The sequence below is a fragment of the Bos indicus genome, chromosome 22 (genome assembly GCF_029378745.1).
Source record: "Bos indicus isolate NIAB-ARS_2022 breed Sahiwal x Tharparkar chromosome 22, NIAB-ARS_B.indTharparkar_mat_pri_1.0, whole genome shotgun sequence".
Lineage (NCBI taxonomy): Eukaryota > Metazoa > Chordata > Mammalia > Artiodactyla > Bovidae > Bos > Bos indicus.
Window position 1 is genome coordinate 33,928,082 of NC_091781.1, and position 27,071 is coordinate 33,955,152.

General features: G+C 37.1%; 1 protein-coding gene across 5 annotated transcripts in view; it reads left to right on the top strand.

Annotated features, from left to right (window-relative positions):
- SUCLG2 (succinate-CoA ligase GDP-forming subunit beta) overlaps window positions 1-27,071 on the top strand; it is a 515,982-nt gene that overhangs the window by 169,263 nt on the left and 319,648 nt on the right. For all 5 annotated transcript variants that reach the window (XM_070776340.1, XM_070776337.1, XM_070776338.1 and 2 more), the window contains exon 9: window positions 986-1,128. In XM_070776340.1, coding sequence (XP_070632441.1) covers window positions 986-1,128 — 143 coding nt within the window. The remainder of the gene's footprint in view (window positions 1-985; window positions 1,129-27,071) is intronic.

The window sequence follows — 27,071 nt, forward strand, 5'->3', positions numbered from 1 at the left end:
AAAGCTTCTAGGATGTTGGCGTATTTTAGTTTAATGATCAGGTTGCTAGTGAACATTTCTTACATTAATTTGAAACAGTAACAGTGGTTAGGAATATTGTTTTGATGCTGTCACTTGTTCATTTGTTTTCTTCGTTTCTCCAGAGAACACATAATCATGCATAGTTGCACTGAGTGTAAAAAAGTATTTCAGTCCTATTGAAGTTGGAACCCCTATGGTTCAACCCCCCGAGGGATGCCACATTCAAAGGAGCGTATTCACAGCAAGCAAAAATGGAAAAAAATCACGTTCTTTACTCAAATCTCTTAAAGAATATTAAAAATGATGTAATTCATAGGGCTCTAGCAACTTTTTATAGCCTTTTCTCTCTCTCCCAAATCTCTTAAACTTTATACTGTCTAGAATCTAAAACTCTTCCCTTTACTGCTGCTGCTGCTGCTAAGTTGCTTCAGTTGTGTCCGACTCTGTGCAACCCCATAGATGGCAGCCCAACAGGCTCCCCCCGTCCCTGGGATTCTCCAGGCAAGAACACTGGAGTGGGTTGCCATTTCCTTCTCCAATGCATGAAAGTGAAAAGTGAAAGTGAAGTCGCTCAGTCGTGTCCGACTCCTAGTGACCCCATGGACTGCAGCCTACCAGGCTCCTCTACCCATGGGATTTTCCAGGCAAGAGTACTGGAGTGAGGTAGTCCAGATTTACTGCTTACTGAATGAAGCTTTTCCCTTTGTCTTTCCCAGATTGATTTAACTTCTCAATAAATCCTTCTCCCCATTCCTGGGTATTTTTTGTTTATTCTTTGTACATTTTCTGTTTCTGTATTTTTAAAGTCTATGAATTTCTCTGGTTGAATAGAATGTCAGGTAGGCTGGAAACTGGCTTATTAATGTCAGGTTTCTCTTTTAGTAATATGGAGAAGGGCCAAAGTTTATGCACCCTTTGATGTTGCTATATTTATCTTGTCTTGTGTACCATTTGCATTTCACAGTTAATGGTGCTGGACTCGCCATGGCTACCTGTGACATCATTTTCCTGAATGGTGGGAAGCCAGCCAACTTTTTGGATCTTGGTGGTGGTGTAAAGGAATCTCAAGTATATCAAGCATTCAAATTACTCACAGCTGATCCTAAGGTAACTTCTGTTTTTGTAGGAGAGGTTTCATGGTGTAATGATTTCTCACCATAACGATCTGCCTTGTTCCTGATGCTGAGGATTAATAAGCCAGCACATGTATAATACTTTCCAGCCCCAGGTGCAAATACTGCCTTATATCACACTGGAATTCATGATGGCTTAAATCATCTGGGTAAAAGGCTTATAAGTACCCCTAGGATCTTACTTCAGGGCCTTTGTTTATAAAGTTCTGAGAGGTGGAAGGAAATTTTTTTAAAGTGTCATGCAAATAAAGAAATATTGGTTGACATGAAATATTTTTTGTGTGTACTTAACAATGAAGTGATTAGTTCTATGCTTATGTGAATTAGAAAGGACTGAGTCTCAGATTCCTTCCTCAAAGGTGCTGAGGTATTATAAGATTAAGACAGAAGAAAATTACAGGGTTATAATATTATGTATTACTGGGAAATGATGACCTCACATCCTTCTATATGCTTTTTAATTTTCATCTCTAATGATTACACATCTCATGTGTTACAGCTTGTAACATATGCTCTAAGTACATATAATGTTATTCCATGGGCATCCTTTCTTCTTAACTAGAATGTAGCTGTCTTGCTAGGTGCATAGTAGGTACTTGGTAAATACTTAATCAGTTCAAAGACCAGTATGATTTGCATCCATTGTAGCTATTCAGTTGTCTGTGATAAGATTTAGGTAGATATCATTATATAGAAAGGCTAATATTTTTTGAATATGTATTCAAATGTTGTCTGAACTTAATATGGAAACTTCCCATTCATAAGTAGACTGGCATTTTGGGCCTCCTGTGTATACAGTTTTGTCTTAGGTTAGTGGTATGCTTGTCTGTTTTCATTATGACTTAGTTGGTAACCTTACATTTTTGTTAAATCTTTTTCTTATAGTTAGCACACACACACATAAAATGGTTAAACATTATCAGTAACTTATCTGCATTTCTGCACTGCTGTTCAGAAATAGCAAAGTGACTGAAGTCCAAAGTCACTCAGCCATGAATTGTCCACAGGTGATTTTTTTGTTAACAGAAGCACCTTGTTTTCATTGGTTAAGTAGGGACATTAGCAGAGGCTCCCTAATCATTTATGAATTCATTTATCCCTCTTTTCTACTCCTTTCTAAGGGAAGAATCATTTTTATTGAAGAGATTTTCAAAGCAATTGAAATCTGTAAATACCATGTACATAATACACAGTTCTTTCAACTGCTTGAACCACAAAATACCCAGAGGACGAGCAACTGTAATAAAATACTGCACATTTAGTGTTGACTGGAATTCAGTGCTGAGCATTAAAGAGAGCCAGGAAGGATTAGATCTACCAGGACAATCATATTGCATTTTCTTTGGAGTATCTTTTCTTAGTGGCTGATCCTGAATTTTAATTTTATTAAAGTACAGAAAGGGAATGAAAAATCACTTGGAAAGCTTTTTTTTTTTTTTAAACAATCTCTTAAAAAATGTTGACTTTTCCTATTTTCAAGTGCTGGGAGTATTTAAACTTTTTTGAGATTGGCTGTCATCTTGCGTAGATAAAGGTATGTGGGAGTTATTTTATTTTTCTCATGCTATATCAGGAAAATGAATGCTTGGCTCATCTCACAGTACATTTTCCAAATCTTGAAATTTCAAAGTCAGTTAAAAAGCATAGAAATGTAATGGGTATTTTCAATCCTGGCGTTGTTTCACAGATTTCAGGGAACAGAGGCTAAAAAATAGTATCGATGAATTGATTGGATCTTGCAAGGAAACTGGTTGTAATTTTGGCAGTAATTATTTCAAGTAGAACCCCATCCAGTTGCTCAGACTAGAGATTCCCCAGAGCCCAAAGCTAATTATTTCAAAGGTATTGATTTTCTTGTTAGATATAAGGATTAGTCAGTTGAATACACTAAAACTAAAAATAACAGAAGGTCCATTGTTGTTAAACTTAAATCAAGTGATAGTAGCAACTGGTTGTTTGTTATATGTACAAGCTAATTCTATTGATCAAGTAATAAACATGCTCATTCATGAAAAATATTATGCATTGACATATATTTCCACTCATAACGTCTGCCATGGAGCTGAGACTTATATTTATTTCACTTGACTATTAGTCCAAATGCTGATTTTCATTGGGACCTAACCCAAGTACCTTTATAACTAATGTGTTCCTTATTTGTTTGTAGTATATGTAAAATGAAGTTCCTGTGCCAAACTGTTTAAAACAAGAATTTTTCCAAGATAGCGCACTTTCTAAACTGGATTCCCATGAAAAGTATCATTAAATATTTTATAATTCTCTTATTTTCCAGCTGGGCTTGAGATGAGAGAAAGGTAATAGAGTTTTTTCTGCTGGTGGTAGAATAGATAAGATCTCACCCTCATCATTTTAACTTATAAGATTCTAAACACAGGTGTTCTTAAAATCATAGGGAGTAAAATTGTTTTAGAAAGTAGAAGTAGGATTCTGTGCCAGTCTATAAAGAATTTGAGCACATTTAAAGGAGAAATACTATCAAGAATGTTAGCATTATGTTTTTATTTTCCTGAGTCGTGCTTTTGACTTTTGTTTTTAATTTTGAACTTAAAATTCCAAATGTATAAAAAATGAGTACAACATCATGTGGAGTATGTAGAACATATTGCATAAATGAATTAAAGGAAAAGATGGTTGTTATGAATCTCAACAGTAACCTCTGCTTTGTTGTCCAAAGTTAAGCCAGTCTATTGCCCTCTGGAGGCCTGATTTTGAAAAGCAGTAGCTTATGACTTGTGAAGTCTGTTATCTTGATTTTCCTGTGCTTTCTGGTTTAGGTCCATTAGAGTCCAATATTCAAAGCCTTTTAGGAAGGAAATGTGCTATATAAGCACCAAATACTTGGAAGAGATTCTTAGTGGGGCTCAGGTGCCAGCCAGCCTGGGTTCCAATTCTGTCTTTAACATGTGTTGACTGTGGCACCTTGGGCATGTCATGTAACTTTTATGTGACTTGGTTTCCTATTTTATAAAATAGAGATAGTAATAGTACTTATTACCTCAGAGAGTCACTTCATTGTATGAATTGAGATACATATATTTCCCATTTAAAGGGCAATGATTTCACGTGACAGTACTGTCTAAAAATTTTAATAAACTTTTATTAAAAGAATAGCTTTCATAAAGAACACTGGTCAAACTTACTATCTACATTGTAAGTAGATAGTTCAATGAATTATGACAAAGTGAACATATTTGTGGATCCTCTGACCACATCAAGATATAAGACATTCCCAGTGTTATGGACTGAATATGTTTTCTTATAATTTATATGTTGATATCCTACCCCTCAGTGTGATGGTGTGAGGAGCCCAGGCCTTTGGGCTATAATTAGATCATGAGAGTAGAACCTTCATGGGTGGGATTAGTTCCCTTATGAAAGAGATTCCCAGAGAGCCCTCTCACCCCTTCCTCGGTGTGAGGACATTGCTGGAAGATGGCCACCTGTGTACTAATTAGCGGCCACTGAATGTGCTGGTGACTTGATCTTGGACTTGCCAGCTTCCAGAATTGAGAGAAATGAATGCTTTTCAAACCACCCAGTCCATGGTCATTTGTCACAGCAGTTTGAATGCACTGGGACAGTCACTGTCACAGCAGTGCTTTATACCTCCGCACCATCTCCTTCAACCCTGCTTTCTTCCCAAAGCTAGTACTCTCCTAACTTCTACTGTCAAAGATTTGTATTGCCTGGTTTTGAGCATAATACAAATGGAATCATACAATGTATATACTTTTGTATTTGTCATCTTTCATTTGACTTTTTTTCTCAGATTCAATCATATTTTATGTAGTAGCGGTTCACTTACCCTTATTGCTGTATAGTATTCTGTTGTATAACTTGACAAGAGCTTTTTTATGTCATCTTCTATTGATAGACATTTGTGTGATTCTCATTTTTTACTACTATGAATAATGTTGCTATGAACATAATCATACATGCCATTTGGAGCATATTTTTGTGGTGTATATGCTTGGATGTAGAATTTGTGGGCAATAGGGTATGCATATACTCAGTTTGAATGTGTACTACCAAACAGTTTTCTAAACATGCCAATTTACATTCTGATAGGCATGTGTGAGAAACCCTCACGAACATTTTTGTTATTCTGGTAGGCATGTGGTAGTATTTATTGTGGTTTAATGCCATTCCCTCATAACTAATCAGGATGAACACCTTTTCATGTGTTTATTAGCGACGTGAATATACTCTTTTAATTTCTGTCACCTCACGAATAAAGTAGACATGAAAATAATACCCCAGTGCATTGTTTTATCATCATTTAAGATACATGTAAAGTACTTGGCAAACCTTTCTAAAGCATGATGAAAACTTTTAGTTTCTATGCTTTTTTCTTGAGTGTTCATTTTGATTATCATTTAAAGGCTTAGATTTAGAATTATTGAAACAGTGGGGAATAAATGGTTGTCTGCAGAAATGGGAGCTGTCTGAAGCAGTTCATTGATACCAGTGTTACTGCCTGGGTTGTTTTGAAATTGATGAAATGTGTAAGCAGTTTCAGTAGTGTGCAGTGATTCTCCCTCCAGACAGCCAAGGAAACACAGTTTAATAAAGGGAGGATTAAATTCATATTTTGGGAGAACCACAAAATACAGTTTGGTTTAAATTTGAGGAGAGGCCAGCTGGTTTAACTCTGTGGTAAGTACTTGAAAAGTCTTTAGAATTTGAGGCCAAGGATGTAAAACTGCATGCTGTATTTTTGATAAGGGGTTTGTGCAAATGCCATCAGTTGTTATATTTTGAAATTAATAACATACTAATGCCTCCTATATTGTTAATTATCATACAATTAGAGTTTATTTAAAAGCAAAACAAGATCCTCTTTTTCCCTTAAATACATGCTTATCCAGAGGCATGAAACAAAACTCATTTTATCATTTACCACTTATATTTGCTGAAGTACCCTATCTGCAAGGGAATATTTCTTTTGGGAATTAATAGAATTCTTTTAGGGGTTTGTTTTCAGATATAAGGTCCAGTACTTTTTAAACATGAGCATTATTTTTGAAATGATTACTGTGCATTTCTATTCTTACAGGCCAGTTTGAAAACTAATTTTACTTTCATATAGAGTTGAGAAGCAGGCATTCTTTATAGTAATCACCTACCTGATAGCCTAGTCTGAAGAGAGTAAAAATGGTTTTGTGCTTCTGGATCCACAACCTTCATTTGGTTTCACCCCTTGTTTCACATTACCACTGTGCGTACACTGGAACATGGAAAACCATCCTCCCCGTGCTCATTTCTGCTCGCAGGGATTTTCCTATTGTCGTGAATTCATAAATGCTGACATTTGCTTTTCTTTTCCCGATGGCCATTTGACCCAAATTTCCAAGACTGTCTGGCTCTCCATGCCCAACTTACCTGCCAACACTTCCCAGTAAGAGCCAAGTCCTGGCAAAGGCAGTTGTTTATGAATCTCACACATGATCAGTATGTCTGATAGCTACCACATTTTCAAAGCATCTGTAATGTAACACTCTAAATAAATCTATTTTCATGCTCCTTGCTGACATAGTTTCAGAAATAAATAAAAAAATAAGATTTGTACTCTTTGCTCCACTTCTCAATATTCAGATTTTAATGTACCTGACTTTGTTTCATTGTAAGCGATTTAAAGAATTTAACAGATTTTGGGATATTTTAGTAAAATTTTATGATTAATCTCAGCATGCTCAATAATTCATTATGAATCCTATATGGAGAGGCCTTTGTAGACTGTTAAAGAGAAATGGACCACTAGTCAAGTTGTAATATCATATAGGTTGGAAATAATATCTACTTTATTAAATGTTAGGAATTTTTTTATTCTTAATTTTATTGCATTGAGAAAGGAAGTAGTTGACCTTAGCAATTAGAAAATATAGAAAATAGTGTATATCCTAACAAGTTGAACAAATAATAGCTGAGATTAATGTCAGTCATCTCTGAATCTTAAGAATAATCTTAGGATGGTTGAATGATCAAGGCATGTGAAGGTTTTACTACTTTTATTTTTGAGGTATTGTTTTAGAATCCAGGGGCTACCCTGTTGGCTCAGACAGTAAAGAATCCATCTGCAATGCAGAAGACTTGGGTTTGATCCCTGGGTCAGGCAGATCCCCTGGAGAAGAGAATGGCTACCCACTCCAATATTCTTGCCTGAAAAGTTCTAGAGACAGAGGAACCTGACAGGTTACAGTCCATGGGGTCGCAGAGAGTCTGACATTACTGAGTGACTGTCACATTTAGAGTCCAAATTGCCCGGTAGAGGAAATCACTGGATGTGGAGAGTGAACTGAGTAAAATTATTCTGGAGAACAAGGTTAAGAACCTTTGAACTGTGAATACCTCTGGTTCCTCTGCTCTGCAGAAGTGAACTGTAGTCTGGTGGGATGAGCCCCAATGGGTTCAGGAGACTGAAGACACTGAATCCTCTTTCTTCTTCCTGTCATGCCGTGCGCCCCCACCCTGCCCCCCACTGCCAGAGAATTGGGAGTTACTGTCTCATTGTCTACTTCCTAAATGAGTAGCATGTCCATGTGGGCTTGCTGAAGAAATCGGCTTGACTTGGAGTGGATTTCTATGTAGTATGCCTTTTCCCCTAATTATTGAATTAGGGAAACATAAAACAGAAAAGTACAGAAATACACTAAATTTTATATATGTAAATGTCTTGATGAATAATATAGCATTTTTTACAAAACTATTTTCAGTAATATATAACTATTGTATAGTCTTTTCACTTTTTATGTGCTTTTTGCGTGTCTTAGTACAGTACTCAACAACATTTTCAGTGGCTAAACAGTGTACACTTGTATAGATATATGTTTACCTAAATAGTCCTCTGTTTGGTATTCAGGGTGTTTCCAACTTAATATAATGCCGCTGTGAACCCCCATATATTCATAGCTTTAGAAACAGGTGAGATTTATTTACGTAAGATGAACTTACAGAAGTATGAAGATGATTTGAGAGAATGGCACTGAAACGTGTATAATATCATATATGAAACGAGTTGCCAGTCCAGGTTCTGTGCATGATACTGGATGCTTGGGGCTGGTGCACTGGGACCACCCAGAGGGATGGTATGGGGAGGGAGGAGGGAGGAGGGTTCAGGATGGGGAACACGTGTATACCTGTGGCGGATTCATGTTGATATATGGCAAAACCAATACAATATTGTAAAGTTAAAAAATAAAAAAATTCAAAAAGAAGTATGAAGGTAAAGATGAATGCAGAGGTTAAGTTTTTCACACTTACTGCCAAATTATCTCAGTATTAGTTGAAGGAACATAGAGAGTTTTCATCAAATAAGTTTTCTTACATCCTGGCCATTGTTACTGTGACTCTTTACTGTCATGAGAAGTAACATTTTAAATTATTTTTCTTTTATTGAGTATTTTTATCACTTTTGTTATGATCTGCCTATTAATATATTTTGCCCAATTTTCCATTGTGATGTCACTCTTTTTCACATTTAAAATACAGGCATGTGTGCAGTTTTGAAAATCAAAGGAATGGGCTCTTTTATATATCTTGCCACACTTTTTTTCCATGTCTTTGAATTGGTCTATATAAATTTTTATTATTTCATTATATGTATGTCCTCCTGAAATAATATGAAGTGAGGCCATTTAATGCATGTTTTTGGGGGCTATTATTTACTTAGTTTTTCATGAAACTTTTAGTAAGTCTTTTTAAATTTGTTGCTTCTTGAATCACCATATTAAGGTACAGTTGTAAGTGGAAGCATGGTACTCCCAATCCCTCCAAATGTGACTTAAGGCAGGATGAATGTTGTGATTAAAATGGCATAGTTCTCTAGTTCTTAATAAGATTCTTAGTTATTTTCAAGGAATGTTTTTCAAAATATTGAAGGAATTTCATTGTAACCTAATATGCATTTTTTTCAACCAGGATTCTTCGTACAGTTGATCCCACTATTTGCAGGTTCAATATTTGCAAATTTGCATATGTGCTAAACTTTATTTGTGATCTTCTAATCAGTACTCAGTGCTTTTTTCACAGTTCTTTGCAAAAATACACAGAATTTGAAAAATTTTAGTTATGTGGTACACTGTTCTCAGTGAATGTCAAACAAGTCAGCATTTTCCTTTCTTATTTCAGTGCTCCTACAGTAAACAAGTGTCATTTTCATAATGTATTTAGTGCCCCATTTTCATGTTTTTTTTTGTCCTTTTTGGTGTGTGATTTTGCTGTTTAAAACAGACCCACATGTAGTGCTAAAATACTGTCTAGTGTGACCTGCCTTATAGAGAAAATACAACTTACATAAGGTTTCTTGAGCCATGATTTACAATGTTGTTGGCCAAAGTTACACAAAAAACAAGGTTATATATTGAAAGGTTGACAAAAATGTGACCAAAGGCTCTCAGGAACCTAACCCTATATTTCCCCTAGGAGCAATGGTTCAGTATTCACTAATTCAGTGTTCACTGCAACTTTAGACCATATTGCTCTGAATAATGTGAATTGCCTTTATAAAGTTTTAGATAATTAAGACAGCTCTTCAGAATTATTTGCTAGAGACCCTCCATTTTATCTTTTCTAAGAAAGGACATTTAGGAACTCCTACTATAAAGTAAAACAAAAAACAAAATCTTTTCATAATTTGCATTTATATGTTTCCTAAGGGAAGTATTTTGATTATGAGAAACTTTGAAATGTGTCATAAATGACTTTTGAGACATAGCAGCTTTATAACTTTGGATTAAGTGAATAAACCTTGAGAACATTTTAATTTAGTTTTCACGTTTCAGGTAAGGTGATTTCCTTACCTGTTTAAATCCCTTCACTTTATGCTTTTTGAAAGTTTTCTTTACATTTACAAAATTGATCATTTTTTACTTTTATAAATTTACCTTTCCTACTTAAAGTATAAAATTAAAAAAAAAATGCCCCTAACTTTATTTCTATAACAGAACTGCTGTTACAGTTTGTTAAATTTTCTTCCAGCATTATCTATGCCTATCTTCTGTATAAGGTTATAACTAGAATGTTCTTCCTTTTGATGGCTTCTTTTTTATTAGTCCAATACTACATGATAAACATATTCTCATGTTATTAGTTGGTCTCTCTGCCCATGAATTTTACTAGCAATATTAATAATCAGCTTATTAAAGCTTCTTTTTACTTTAAAGATAATTTAAAGAAGCATTCTATTCAAAATCTTTTTCAGAACCTATATGAACTTTGTAAATCATATTTGCTAAATCAGAGTAAAGTATCATTGTAAATGCAATAGTAAAAAGCATAAAAAGCTTTATGGTACAAAACAAATTTTTATAATATCAAAAAAGAGAATTAGTATAATCCAAAACCACATTGGATACCTGTTCAGTGTTCTGTGCAATTACTACTTTCATGCACTGCTAATTTGAGTTTAATTATTTCAGAATTAATGGTGAATTGTTCATTAATATTTGATACAGTCATTCTGAATTGCCTGGACTTGAAATAACCTAAAAATCCTAGAGGTAGCCTAATGCCCTTTCCTGTTTACTCAGTTCAATATCTTCCTGATCTGCTTGCATGTATGCTCAGTCATGTCTGACTCTTTGTGACCCCATGGACTGTAAAGCCTGCTAGGCTCCTCTGTCAAGGGAATTTTCCAGGCAAAAATACTGGAGTGGGTTGCCATTTCGTACTCCAAGGGATTTTTCTCGAACCCACATTTCTTGCATCTCTTGTCTCCTGCATTGGCAGGTGAATTCTTTACCGCTGCACTTTACAATGAGTCTTTTTAGCTTCCTGATATCTTCATGTTATGTACAATTTAATAAGATGAAAGGGAGTTAAGAATGAGACTTGGTAGAAGTAGGAAAATAAACTCACCTTTATCTTTTAGTGCTTTTTTTGGGGGGGGGGCAGGATTCCCTAATGAATTATTTTGCTTAAGAACTTCCATGAGAATCCATTGATTTCTATTTGCATTCTCTGTAAAGGAATAAGACACCTCAGGCAAACTTCTAAAATAGGTGTTTTTTAAAATCTTTATCACCCTCATCAGATATCACATTGGTGATAATTTGTCCCAATTTCCCTTTTCTATATGATATTTACAGTTATAGTTCTCACCAGTCAATAATCTCCTTTATTCATTCATTTCTCTTAGGTCTCATAAAATTACCTTGAAATATTCTTTTTTCCCCCTCCCACTTCTTACTGATTATGCAGTAAACTTTCCATTTGCTCATATTCTTTATAAATAGCTAAAAATACAGTCTCCTTGAGTTTTTTTTCAGTCCATAGTTTTGTTCAACTATTATTATATTTTCATTATTTCTAGCCACCCATCTCATGTGTAGAACATAGTAAGTTCTCCAAAAATGTATTTTCAGAGCAAGTTCATATCGACAATTCATATTTGTTTCCATATGCATCATCTAGCCAGATGTTCTCAGTCTGAAAGAAGAGCATAATGAATCAATGAGTTGTCTTTCTGAAATAATTCATTTCCTAAACTGGATGCTAATGTCGTGTGCTTGGTGAGACTTTAATCAGAAAGGGCTGCCTGATAAGGACCATAATCTAGAACTAGACTTTGTCCTACAAGATCAAGTAAATGATGGAAGGAAGGAACTCATTTCAGAGGGTGGGAATGAGGCTTTATCCAGCTGCCAGATGCAGGAGAATAGTTGGTTTTACAGGGAAGATTGTGAGGGTGGGTAGCAGATCTTACCTGAAAGCAGCATGTTAGTAGAAGACAACAAGAGTACAAACATAGGGAGGCAATTCCTAAGTAGTATTTAAGGTGTTCTATTAACAGGTAGCTATTTCCACAGTTCACAGGCCATAGTGCAGGGATCAGATGCCATTCATGCACAATACCTTTTAAATAGAAGCTTGGTTGTAGGGAGACTAGCCTACCAGGCACATAGCTAAGGCAAGAACTCAGCTAGAAGTACAAGTCAGAATGTCAACCATGAGGTTGGCAAAGGCTCATCCAACAGTAAGAGTGACTTTATTGAAGAGGGAGATATCCCCAGCCTGTTGGAAGCAGGTCTTCAAAGATCCCTTCTGAAGTCAAGACTTGTTCCTAAGACCGTAGAATGACTAAGCTGGACTGTTCAGAAATGTCAGCCAAACAGGAATATACTGTGTCTACATTGGGGGTGGAGGAGAGAAGGGATTTTGTACTCTGATAATCCAGATGGAGATATCTTATGGTTTAAAGCAAGTATCCCACCAAAAGCAATTGACATTTCAGCAAAATTATTTCAGGTTAAAACAGAAAAAAAGGGAATATATTGTGTCTATGTGCCAGGCATTCCTCTGGGCACTAAAGATAACGTAGTTATTGAAACAGAGTCTTACTTTCTTGGAGCTGCCATTTTAGAGGTAATAAATAGATAAGTGAGTGAATTCACAGCCCAATGAATGAATAAGTCCATAATATAGAGCAAATACCTTATATATTATGTGATGATATTCAACTAATTTGAAAAATAAAATTGAAAGGGTGCCCTGAAAATGCTAGGAGGTTTTTTTTTTTTTTTTTTTTTTTAATAGATTGATAGGTTTGTCCAAGAAAGCCTCTAGGTACATTTACCTTGGAGAACAAAATGCTGTAGCTGTTACATGAGTTGTGATCTAGGTTTGTGATGATGTATTTGCTGCTAAAGAGGGAGGCTCTTCTGCATCTACATCCATTGGAGTTGCCCTCCTTTCCTTTATCTTTACTCACTACTTCTTTGCCAAAGTGTTCTAATCAACATTTCTTGCTTTATTATGGATCTAAAACAAGATTTTGTTCACTTGAATAGTTTATGCTGCAACTTTAATAATTTGGGTGGCAACTCTCTTGCAATTAGAGGTCCTTTGTGAACATCGATTGATATTTTATCTACATGTCTAGGACCCTCTCCTGGGATGCTCTTTTTACCACCTTTGAGGTCTTATGAAGAAGAGCACTTCGAACACATGTATTAGTTAGCATTCCCAATGGACAGCTGGCACAAATCCTAGTTAATTATTTTTCTTCCAGCTTATCTGTGAGTTCTTTCATTAATCGTTACATGTAAGCATTCTGGACACATTCCTTTTTTCTCAGTTAGAGCTCCAGTAGAATATTTTTTGAGCACACATTTAGGTGTCTGCTCAGAGGCCTTAGGATCATAAACTGTGAACAGAAAATCCATTTGGAGCTTTAACTCATGACATTCTAGATTCACTTGCTCGTTAATCCCAAGCAGTACATTTTGAGAAGAGAAGGAGACTTAAGTGACTTAGAATCTTCACTATGTCAGTATGGTCCAAGAATATTGGCACTTGGGTAGTAGTGTGGCAGGGAAACGTCCAACTCATACTGTATTTAGATGATTTCAGATGTTTTTCTGTGTTTTGTAATCTGTGATTAGTTGTTTTACTTTATAAATGGAGCTTCTTCATGAAGATGAATTTCCAGATAGCTAATCCAAATGCTCACAGTGTTAAGCATGTTCCAAAGAAGAGATGTTTGATACTCAAATGAGGAGAGTAAAAGAAGCAAAGCTAAAAAATAAAAAAGCCAAGAAACATGAAAAGATGTTTTACTGAAAGAATAGATTCAGTCATTCCATTTTTTATCTCCAAGTATAGCATTAAAACATTACCTATTGAAAGGTGTATCAGTTTATCAAACAATGCATAATATCTTAGGAAGGATAACTGGACAGAAATTAGAGCCTCATCATCATAAAAAAAATCTATTATTCTTTTCCCATCATGTTTTCTCATGATTCTTTTTCTTGTTCCTTTAAGGATTCTTTTCCTGTTCCCTGTGGTCTTGGGAATGCCATCAAATTCAGTGCCTCCTCTGATGCTCTTTGTCTCTGCTGGGATCCTCTCTTCCCTACTCCTGCCCATGGGGTATCCTTAACTAGGAGTAGGCCACTTGCTTTGCTGAATCCCTGAAAGCAGAGAAGTGATACCCTAGCACAGGCCCCTCAGTCTAATCAGCTTTCCTCCTAAAACTCATGGAAAAGGCCATCTGTCTCTGGGATCATGAATGAAAACAATGTGGCTGGAATTGTGGTGTGCCCTCCCACCTGGTAAAAGTCTGAGTAAGATTCAGGAGCAAACCTTCATGATGGAGACTCCCTCGGCCTTAGGACCTAATTCCTACATAGCCTGTTTTCTGTAACTCAGTGATTCTCAAAGTGGTTGACCCAGCGGAAGTAGTGTCACCTAGAACCTTTTTAGAAATGTAAATTCTTGGTCCCATTCAAGCCTGTTGTATCAAAAACTCTGGGGTGGGGCCCAGTACTGTGTTTTAATAAGTCTTTCTGGTGATTTTCATGTTTCCCTAAATTTGAGAATGATGACTATTATGATTCTGCAGCTTCTCTTTACTTCTTTGAGCTGCTCGCCCTTTCCTAGCTATGGGCCAAATCATTTTTTCCCCCCTTTGAATTAGATTTCATTTTATGACACTGACAACCAGCAAGTCTGCTTAATATACCATACCTTTAAAATTCTCACCAGACTTGAGAGCTTGTCCCAGAATTCTCTTGTGCCATATATTGGCCCTGGGCCCATTTCTGTTAACACTTCTATTTAGTTCTTTCCCCATGCACTCTACACCCCCATGTATTTTAACTTTTTAGCCTCTTATTTTTATGTCAGAATCTATGTGAAACTCAGAGAAATTTTATCAGTCCTAAAGTGACTTTTCTATCCAAATGAGCATTAAGGATAATCTCCTAGTTGACAGGTAAAATTCATCAACTGGGATTGTAAATGCATTTTTCTGAAAATCAACTCCCTTGTGGAGAACTTTTCTTTCTCTTCTCTCTGAGAGTAGAATACAGCAACAAGTTGTGTAATTTTCAAGTGACTTTCTATAAACTTTATGAAATCACCTAATCTTGAGCTCAGTCATTGAAGAAAATCTAATTCATTTTTGTCCCGATTAAGTTACCATCAGCTACTTCTTTTCACAAGAGATTTCCTTTCCTATTATTGTTCTTTGTGCCTTTAATCTCTCTTGGTACTTTTCTTCTTCTCTCTTGATTTGTAAGTGTTTTGTTGTGATTCAGTCTTCTGTCTATTCTTGTTACAAAATACAACCTTCATTTGCTGTATGGGTTCCTAGTGCTCTTTGGGGAAAAGGGAAATGGTCAGATCTTTCAGTATTTGACAAAATTGTAATGTAGAGTGTTTCAAGATGGAGATGTTGAATCGAGTTTTATGTTTAGTCAAGAAAATGGATCCATGATGGAATGTGACATGAGGAAGGTCTTTACTGAGTTTTCTTTTGGTTTACATGGGATGTGAAAAAAGTCACTTCAAACTACGATATAATGTTGCTGTATCTTGATGTCTCTTTGTGAAAACTCCTTTTACAAAAATTCTTTGATCAGAGAATAGGCATATAACTTTTCCATACCATTGGATAAATCATCTTTATGTCAACCATCTTTGGAGAATTGAAATTTACCTGCTTTTTAAAAAAATTTGTATGTTCAATGTCATGGTGAAACCTTGTTGCTGATTCTTCCACCCATAAGGTTGTCACCATGAGTGCTTATGTTATTGAGTGTTCATGTTTCTCTTAGAGAGTGGATTAGGCAATAAATGGGGTAAGAAATGGCCTTCCTTAGACAAGAAATGGGCTTCCTTGGTGGTTCAGTTGCTAAAGAATCCATCTGCCATTCAGGAGACCGCCTGCAATGCGGTCTGCCATTCAGAATCCACCTACCATTCAGGAGACCTGGCTTGGATTCCTGGGTCAGAAAGATCCCCTGGAGAAAGAAATGGCAACCCACTCCAGTATTCTGGCCTGGAAAATCCCGTGGACAGAGGAGGAACCTGGTAGCCTACAGTCCATGAGGTCGCAAAAGTCAGACATGACATAGTGACTAAACCACCACCAACAGGTCATGAGCTAAGTTTTATTCCTCTTTATGATTCCCATATATCTCTAGCTCACTGCAACCACTACATGGTGGAGTCACAATCCATGTACAGGTGAGGCTCTAAAGACAGTTCATAAGGCAAAAAATACAATCAAAATTAGCTTTGAAAGTCCTTTAAGTTACCCGTATATCTTAATATCTGTAAGCACTAGAGTCCCTGTAGTGTGGTGAAATGCCCATCCATTGAGCATTTGGGAGTGAGCAATGAATCTCAGTCCCTCCCATCTCCCTCAGGGACTCAGGTCCTTTGAATGAAATGGCAGTGGGGTCACCCACTAGATTTTACTCATGGATTTCAACTCTTTCTCACTTACTTATTCTATCCCCATGCCTGTAAAGGCAGATTCATATAAATTAAATGTGTTTATGATGTGACTTTTTGGTGTATGAGATGAGATTAAACAAGCTGGGGAAGGTATGAAGAGAGAAGTGAAAAACAAGAGCCAAGAAGTTGTTTCAGGGTGTTCTTGTCAAGCATGTTAAACCCAACTAGAAGGGTCATCTGTGTGGTCATTAAGAGCTTATACTTGATCAGCAGACAGAGTTCAACTGAGATTCAGTTCTGTCAGTTCCCAGCTGTGTGACCTTGGGCAAACTGATTCACCTTTCTGTGCTTGCCATTTAATCCATAAAGTGAGGTTGATAATCTGTGGTACTAGATGAAATAACACATGAAGTACTTTTAGCCTGGAACTTTCGGCAGTCATTCCATGAGGGCAGTGCCAGTGGTGGCTATCCTCAGGCAGTGGTTGCTATGGTGGTCATTAATATAATGGGGTAGTTGGCCCCTATTATGTAGATGAATTCCATCAGAATCACTTGGAATGGAGACGGACTGAGGCTGCAGGAATTTTTAAGTTCTCCTCGTGAGTCCACAGTGCATACAATTTTAGAAAGAATGATGGAGAAGGCAGTGTTGTGGGAATGTGAGCTAACTAGCAGATACAAGGGAGTTTGAGTGCATTTTCAGATTCAGGAATCATTCAGGAATGATAAGAAGTTGTTCTGGTCTTAGAAGCCTCTTTAAGTTAATCCCAAGAAAATGCCCTTGACTATTCCGTAAGACTAAATTCAGAGCTAGAACCAGTTACCCCGGATTTTCTGAGCTTAGTATTATTTATAATAACCCCCCCCCCCCCCCCCCCGCCAATAAAAATAGCCATCAGTTTCAGTTTTCTCTCTTTTTGTTTCCATTGCTAAAGCTTCCAAACATACTGGCTCATACCATCTGAAGTCATCAGGTTTAGTGAATAGTCTAGCTTGATGGCTACATTGCTTAGAAGAATGTTATGAGGCAAACCTGGTCCCTTATGTGAATGTGGACATGACTCTTGATCTCTTAGAATCAATAAAACATTTAGGGTTAAAATTGGATTTATAAAGTATGTATAAATAAATACACATAAATTGAATCCCATTGAAATCAAGTAAATGGGCAAAATGGACCTTTGCATTGAGACAGAGGGAGAAAATGTATATTCAAGTTACATAGTTCTCAGGGAGATTTTTCTGTACCATAATCATTGAAGTTATCCTTCCAGACAGTATTTGTGTTTTTTAACTATGTGGACTTTTAAAACGGAAAAAAAGCCTATTATAAAGGAGTAGATGAAGGCAGTGCATGTGCACAGCATATCAGAGTTGGTGATGGACCTGGAATAAGGCTTCCTTTGTGGCTCAATGGTAAAGAATCTGCCTACCAATGCAGAAGATGTAGATTCCATTCTTAGGTCAGGAAGATCCCCTGGAGAAGGAAATGGCAGCTCACTCCCATATTCTTGCCTGGGAAATTGCATGGACATTGGAGCCTGGTGGACTACAGTCCATGTGGTCCTGAGAGAGCTGGACACAAGAGATTAAACAACAACAAAACAGCAAACAGATGGAAGCAGTGCGTTGGCACAGCATATCAAAGTTGGTGATGGACTTGGAATAATTCATGCTTAGCAAATCACTTAATGCAAAGATTTTGGACCAGAGGCCTGTCTTTTTATTACAGATTTATAATAGGACAAATTGCAGTGAGCTGGCAAGTTCCAGGACCTCCTTGGAATTGCTGGTTCCCACTGCTTTCTGTTGGTCATTCTCTTGAACTCTTCTCTGGGGGACAGTGCTCTCTTAATTGTGGCAGATTCACCTTTATCAGAACTTGCAAGTCCAAAGCTTCTGTGACATGGAAGAGAAACTCAAAAAATGTTTCTCTTCCCACTGTTAAAAGGATGAAAAATAACTCAGTTTTGGTATTTACATATGAAAGATATTTTCATTGGTGAGTTCTTAATGTCTGAAGTTAGCTATTGTTGGTATTATTTTTCTTCTTTCTCTTTGACTAATATACAGTAGACTTAACTAAATTCTCATGTTCTGTCAGGGGTTCATTTCCAACCCATGACTTCGGCGCTCAAGGTAATAGTCTCAAAGATGTTTTGTCCATTATGCATCCCATTTACTTCCATAGCACTCATACAAACAGCATGAGTATTAGGACTTTAGTACTTGTGTTTTTATTCACTGCTTGGTGGCACACTTCCTCCTTTTCCAGCTCTCATCTTTTCAGACCTGGAAAGGAATAGTGTTTGGCACTGGGTGTGCTTGCCTTGTTACTGTCAAGGGTGAGCAAGTCTGAGGACAGGGAAGGCAGAGCTCATTATGTGTGAGTTTTAAGGAACACAGAGCTCAAAAGAGATGAAGTTCCAATCCACAAGCCCCTATCTCTTACCCTTCCTAGGCCTGGGATAGGGCTTTCCTGAGGGAGAAATCTCGCAAGTGGAAAAGGACCCAAGAACTGCGAATGACCTGGATGCTTGCATGAGGGCATCAAAACAAAGAAACAGACATATAGTAAAGGTAAATTAAAGGACACCTACATTAAGCCAGTAAAATCTTGTGTTTAAATTTGATTTTAAGAGAATCTTCTTTAAAAATCTGTTTTAAAACTTTCTATGTAACAGTATTTTAGAATTGGGTGAGACCTTCTAAATATGATAAAAGCAGTATCTTAAGGCGAGTTAAATTTGAGCAAATATAGGATGATTTGGCATGTTTTCCTGAAAGGGAGCCAAACCTGTTATAGTCACCCAGCAAATCAAGTCTTGCTTCATCTTTGTTAGCTTAGTTAGAAATCAATCTTAGTTAGGAATCATCTTAGTTTTAGAAATCAATAGAAAGAGACCAGTAAAACCATAGCAAATAAGCTGCCTGTTTGGGCTTTGTTTTGAGATATTGCAACACAACATTCCTGTCTTCAGTGTAGAGAAAATATAAATTCTAAGAATTTTAGTTTTCAACACTTCACAAATCTCTCATAATTTCTTTGGGCCATGTAGTCTTAAAATGTTGCCATTTTCTGTCATTAAGGATGTCAGCAGTAGCCCCCTTTAGAGACGAGCATACAGGCCTGACAGTCACTATGGACTCTTGTTCCATTTACTTTGTTCCAATTACAAATGGTTATAACTAAACGCCATTCACAACTTTAATGTGCTTAGCAAGTCCAGACTGGTCCCGCCGCTACTCAGAAATTTATTCTGTAGAAAACAGCCTTATGTCTTTTCCATACAAAATCTTTTTAAAATGAAGTTGGGTCAAAACTCAAAACTCACCCCCAAATAAAATGTGCAATGTCTGTTCTTACACAGTTTGTACTTTGTAGTTAAGGTTCTTAATGAGCACCTGGGAACTTGGTGTAGAAGGCTTTTTCTTTTTGTAAACAATGTTTAAAACATACCTTTTAACAGTCATTCTTTTTGGAGTCATAAATTAATTTACACATCACTAATACTTTTTTAAAAAGCTTGAATTAAGTGTCTGAGAGATTTATTTCATTTTCTAAATAACTGTTCCATAGTTTAATCTGTGGTCAGTATGGAGTATTTGGAATACAGAAAAGCACACAAAATAAAATAAAATCACTCATGATATCTTAGCTCAGAGATAGCTATTATTTAAATTTGGCCTGTCTGCTTCCAGTGTTTTCTTTTTACTTCTTGTGTAAATACGTACATATTTTAAATTAAATTGGAGTCATACTGCTTTTTCCACATAATAGTATACTGAAATCATTTTACCACATTATTAATTTTTTTCCTACAACAAGAATTTTAACGTGTGTTATATTCCATTGTGTGAATATATCCTTATATTTTTAGACCTTTCCCTATTAAAACATTTAGCCAGTTTCCTATTTTTTGATGTCACCATAATGTGATCATCTTTTATAATTTTGTGGTATTATTTTGTGCATGGAATTGGAATTACAGTGTCCTTTTCTTCCCCTTCAGAGACATGGGACTATATTAAATATATTTTTAAAATTAATTATTTATGTTTGTGCTGGATCTTTGTTGCTGTGCTGGCTTTTCTCTAATTGCGATAAGCAGGGCCTAACTCTATAGTTGTGATGCACAGGCTTCTCATTACGGTGGCTTCCCTTGTTGCTGAGCACAGGCTCCAGGGTGCACTGGACTTCAGTAGTTCTGGCACATGCGCTTAGTTGCTTCTGGCCATGTAGGATTTTTCTGGAACAGGGACCAAACCCATGTCTCCAACATTGGCAGGCAGATTCTTTACCCGTGAGCCACCAGAGAAGCCCCTAAATGTTTCTTTTTTAAAAATTCTACACTTAAATATGAAATTATTTTTGTTGTCCCTCCTTAAAATGATAGTCTGAGAAGTTTGTTAATTGAGCTTGGTTGGCTTTCTTTGTTCACTGAATGAAGTATTTTACTAAATTATCCCACGTGTTAAATGAAAACTGATTAACAAATAGATGCTTAGATATTAACAGATGTCTTCAGGAGGTCTACATATAATTAGAGGAAATAAATCTTACTCTGATAGTGACAGTTTGGTAAAAACAAATTATTATCAAGGGCATTTCATTGTAAGACAATCCAATAAATATAATATGTGTTAAAAGTCACATAAAAATCTAGTATATCTTGTAATAAATATGTGGCTATCCGATTTTAGATCTCATAGTAAATATATGATACTTTGTGGTTGCTATAGACTGCCTCCAGTAAGAAAAGAAACATAATCCTTTCTATAAATAATTATTTTCTTAAACTATAATAGTAGAATATGAACATGGGCATTTTCTAGATTTTACCTTTTCCATATATCGAAGAGATGAATACTACTGAGTTCAAATTGCATCAAATTAAAGTCCAGGAAACAGCTTTTTTGCTATGTTCTTATTGGACTCATTTTATAAATTTTCATGGATGGACAAAGTAGGTAATTGAAATGAAACTCAGCTTGATTTTTTTCAGTGATACTATTAATTTATAATGTAACATTGAATTACTTTCACTTATTTTGTATATTTTAAACCAAGGCCCTCAGGCACTATAAAGACATGGAATTTCTTTTTTAATTGGTAGCATTATGATGATTTTGTAAGTATTCGTGTGTGTGTGTCTGTGTTTTTACTGTTTTCTTTAATCACATTATGGCCTCTGGAGGAACAAGTTTCTTACATGTACTTGTTCCTCCTAACTGCTGTAAGGAGGAAGAAAGCCATGAATCAGATTTGTTTCATTAACATACATTTTGTTTGTCAGTATCTTGGTGGACGGAATCACAGTATCCAGTTAAAAGATTTGAGAGCCCAGACTTAGTACGGTCCCTTTTGAAGGTCCTGCCTGAGAATAACAAGAGGCCAAGATTCTCCCTCAAAGCTGTCTATATTAGCTTTCTTTCTTGTCCTGTTCATCATCATAATTTCTACCCAGACCTCTTCTTCTGTATTTAGCCCCAGAAAAGGCAGGACCAGTATAGAGCAGACCATTTGCTGAGTAAATACCATATGGTCTCTGTCTCTCTGTCTGCCTTTTCTGTGACTGTGGAACAGTGAAGTTTCTGCCTTCAGTGGAGTAGTAACTTAAGAAACTTGGATTTAGTGCTTTGGAGTGGCGTACAGGGGAGGAGAGAGACATTAGATAATGTTCTAATGTCATCGACCTAATCGGGATAAAGAAGCCCCCAACACAGTCATTTGTATGATTTGGAAGCTCTTACCGCAGTTAATAATAGAGGTCACATTGCCTTTCCTTACTTTGTTGGCATACTGTCCCATCATTGGCCTTTTGTGGCCACCTCATACTCAAGGCCAAGAGACTTCAGACTTCCCTGGGTGCTCTGGCCAAAAGTCATTTCTATACCATCCTAAAATAGCACACCGGCACTATGATTTTTAATAATTATTGCTAGAACAATTCTCATCTTAGAAAATACACAAAAGCAAACATGCAAAATAGATGAAGACCACCCAGATCCCAACACTGTTAGCATCATGTTGGATTTTCTTCAACTTTTCTTATCACAGTGATTCATGCTTCAGAGAGTAATGTCCTGACCTCCCTTTTTACACAACCCAACACCCTCCCAGTCTGTAGGCCTCTGTGTAACAAAGGAATGAAGTATTTCAGATCTGCAACAGCTGTGCTTGGGAAGAGCTCTCCATTCTTCAGTGTGTCAGGTAGGGATGGCATTGGGCCTGTGTACAGATATCTCAAAGATAGTCATTAAAAATACTTGGGTGTTTTAGAGAAAATCATGTAAATGAAAATAGTAAATACAGTTATAGACTCAACAGAAGCAGAAAGCTGAGGCAGCAGCTCAAGTATAAGAAACTCATTATATCCACATCTTTAGTTAACTTGGGCCTGAGAAAACCACGTGAAATGTGAAAGAATTCATTGACGTTTCTTACTCAAACTGTGCCATTCTTTTTGTTTTCTTTTCTTTATTGAATTTAGCCACATTCCACTCCCCAGATTATTTCAGATTTACATGTGGACTCTGTACTTAAACTTGTTGGGTCAGTGGTAAAGTTTGAATTGAGAAAGTTAATTCCCTGGACACCATACACAATTTTTTTTTTTTTAACCGAGATGCTTCTGGACATCTTGAGGCCTATGTAAAGGCTGTTTTCACTTCAGGACACCCTGCATTTGGATCTCTTAAGATCTCATGTCCAGGTGGATTCCCCGTTGACTCTCCTTGAGACCTGCTATGTGATGACAGCAACCACAGATCTGTCATGTCTCTTGTTTGGCTCCCATTGCTCTCAGGATATAGTTCCCAGCACCCACTGTGACTTACAAGGCTCCATGTGACCCAGCTCTCCAGGCCAGCTCCTGCCCTTTTATCTGTTTGGTTTAATTTGGTCACTGTCCTCTCTCTTTCTGGAATGTATGGGCACATCTCCATCTTTGGAACTTTACCTGGGCTGTTCTTTGTGCCCCAAGCTCTTTCCCTTTCATGTTTTTCTTTCTTCTAATCACTTCTTATGTCTCATCCTAAATGTTGTTATGCAGAAAGCTTTCCACAAACCCCTCAGACCTCGTTGAAGCCAAGGGTATTACCAGTTATGATTTCTTAAATCATACTCTACTGCTTTTCAGTTATGGAGTTGTGTTGGTGATTTGTATTCAATTCTGTTACAGTTATCCACTGCTTCCTAACAAACCACCACCACCTCCCCCAGCACCCAGTGTAGTGGCTTTAAATAGCAGCTTATTCTTATTTCTTCTGGTTCTGTGGGGTATCTGGGCTCAGCTGGGTGGTCTTGCTTGGATTATGTCATGAAGCTGCACAGTGGTGGCTGGGGCTGGAGCCACATTAAGGTTCCTCAGGGCTGGAAGTTCTTAGTCGCTTTCTCACCTGTCTGGGACCTCACTGCCCCTTGATCCCTCTCTTTTCTTCCTCTCCACATAAGACCTCATCTCTCCATGTGGTCTGGCTTTTCATGGTGGTCTCAATATGATTTTGTTGATGACTGGCTTCCAGGAGGCAGGAAATGGATGTTGCCAGGGCAGGACTAGTACTGTGTCAGTTCTGCCATATTCTGTTAGTCTGAAAAGTCACAGGTCCTGTTCAGATTCAAGGAGGGTAGAGAAATAGACCCTGTTTCTTAATGTGGGAGTAGCAGAATCACATTATACATGGTGGGAGATGCCACTTCACCGTTTTTGGAGACTGCCCAACCTCCACTGTTCAACTATGAAGTCAAAGTCCAGCTGCTGCTGCTACTAAGTCACTTCAGTCGTGTCCGACTCTGTGCAACCCCATAGACGACAGCCCACCAGGCTCCGCCGTCCCTGGGATTCTCGAGGCAAGAACACTGGAGTGGGTTGCCATTTCCTTCTCCAATGCATGAAAGTGAAAAGTAAAAGTGAAGTCGCTCAGTCGTGTCTGACTCTTTGCGACTCCATGAACTGAAGCCTACCAGGCTCCTCCGTCCATAGGATTTTCCAGGCAAGAGTACAAAGTCTAGGTCTTACACTATATTGGCACTAGTAGGTGCTGAAAATATGTTTTTGAGCAAATAAATGAGTAATAACTCCAGAGAAAAGTCTTGGATAAATATGAGACCAGGAAACAAATCTCAGTAATTCAGATCTCTTGGCTCTTCCTGAGTTGAACTCCATTTTCAACCTGCCCCATGCTCTATCTTTTAGAATTTGTCAGCATTCAGCATGCTTTTATGTTATACATTTGCCCCTCATGTAGGGACAAATTAATAGAAACATTTCCACTTGGCTGAACAACTGCTTTCTAGTTATTTCCCCTCCCACTTGTTCCCCCCAGTGAGGTTTCTTGAGACTGTATATTCTTTAGGTGCTTAGCTCAATGTTAGATCACACAGTGGCAGGTAATAACCTGGGCCACTTACACATCTACCAGAATTGGAGTTCCATCTCTTCATTCTTAGCTTTGTGACCTTGGTGAGTGACTAAACTCCTCTAAGACTCATTTTTTTTCTTGTCAGTAAAGTGGGCTATATTTCTATATCAATAGAAACATTTCCACAGCACTGTTACAAATATTAAATTACATAATAAGACATGTAAAGCTCTTAGCACGTACCATTGTTGTTGTTTAGTTGTGTCCAATTCTTTATGACCCCATGGAATGTAGTCCACCAGGCTCCTCAGTCCATGGGATTTCCCAGGCAAGAATACTGGAGTGGGTCTCCATTTCCTTCTCCAAGGGATCTTCCCAACCAAGAGACTGAACCTGCATCTCTTGCACCTCAGGTGGATTCTTTATCACTGCTCCACCTGGGAAGCCTGTGCCTACCCTTGGTTATTGTGTATTCCCAGTAACTGTGGGGTGTCATGTTACACTGATGTACTAATCACTTAGCAGAGATCTGTTAGTGAATAAACATATTAGAAGTTTCAAATACTTCCTTTTAAGACATTCAAGGCAAAATTACAGTTTAGGTTTCAAGACATAATCCTTCTACTAAAACTCATTTTGAAAAAGCTGTCATTCTACGCCTTGCCATTCGTTTGTTTGTTTTCATATTATAAGAGGGCAGTAGGGCTGGATTTTTCCTCACTTCATTTGTCAAAGTTGTCCCCTCAAGAACTTACATAGGTATAATACACACTTTGACTCAACCCTTTGCATTTGGTAAGAAAATTGTGAGAAACTGAAAAACTTCATATGCTTCTGTGCTTGTGATTAGAAAAAATGTAGCAGAGCTACTATTTTGATTTGCAAAATTTAAGAGATTCTAACTAGAATAGCAAAACTTAGATTTCATCTGGTAATTATATAGGTAAGTGTATTTATACCATTGATGTCAAGATTTAAGAGAAAAAAAGTTTTGGACAACATTTGAAGTTCTACAGATGGCTTTGCAGGCCAGAGGTCATTAATTAGTAAGAAAGGTCCTCGTTTCTGAATTCATATCATTGTGGATGTTCCCTTTCTCTATTCTTAAAAACAAATTAAATATTCTTACTTTTCAAAATCCTGACTTGTATCTCAAGTTACAATAGGCTATATTTAATACATTTTCCCTCAAGGAAAGGTATTTAAGGATTTACATTAGAAAGGAGACTTTCTGCTGCCTGCTTTTTGTAAACAATAAAGCATGTTACAATATATTTCTTTATCTTGGCTGTTCCACCAGGTAATATTTCATACCTGATCATCTATAAGTTTCTTGATTGTAATCAATCCATTCTGTCGTTATCATACTTCCTTGTACTATGACTCAGCCACCACTATTCCCCAAAACCTTAGCATTGCTTTGAGGAGATCATGCTGTCTAATCTTAACAGAAAAACAGGAGAACAAGGCACAGGTTTTGCCACACAGAAATCAATAGCTACAAACTTCAGAGCCATTTCATCCTGCCAGATGCCATCTTGATAGCACCACTGCTTTTCCGTGTTAGTAATAGCAGAACATCAGATTAAGATTCCCTCGCAAGAGAGTGATATAAACTGAGAAGTTAATTTTTATTGCCTAAAAGCTATAAAGTCAGTTGGATATATGGAGGCAGTCAGCCACATTCAAGTCAATGTTTTAGAAATTCTTTTGGGTTACCTGTTAAGTTAATGTTAATTTATTAAATCCATATTTTAAAAAATAGATGTGAAACACTGACCAGTGTTTAAATTCATTTGTTAAATCAGAGTACTTAAGCAGGGATATAGTTTTAAGGGTTGTGTGTTTATTAAATGTACTGGTTCCTGAGAAATGCACTGGGATTTTGTAAGGTTGAGTCCTGATTCTACTCTGACTGTAATTATCTGTATATTATTAGGTCTTTGTTTCTCAAACTTGAGTATATCCCAGAACCACCTCAAGGGCTTGGTAAAATACAGAATATGGGTTCCATTTTAGATCATCTTTAGTGGTCAGTGCTAAGAAGACAATAAAACAGGATGAGATATTGCTGAACTTGTAGATCAGGGTCTCAGATACCACCAAACCAGGATTCATATGCAAGGCTTTTGTTTGGGGAAGTTCTTTCGGTGGAAAATGAAGAAGAGGCCAGGAGAGGCTGGAAGAGCCACCAGACTGTGATGGAGATCTGACTGTGAGTGAGGTAGAAGAGGAAGGAGGAGTGGGAGAAGTGTCCCGTGTTGACAGGCAGAGTGAGGAACACTTGGCAAGGCTGTAGGGGTGTCCTGGAGTCAAAGTCACATTAAAGTGAAGTCCCCCTTCTCCC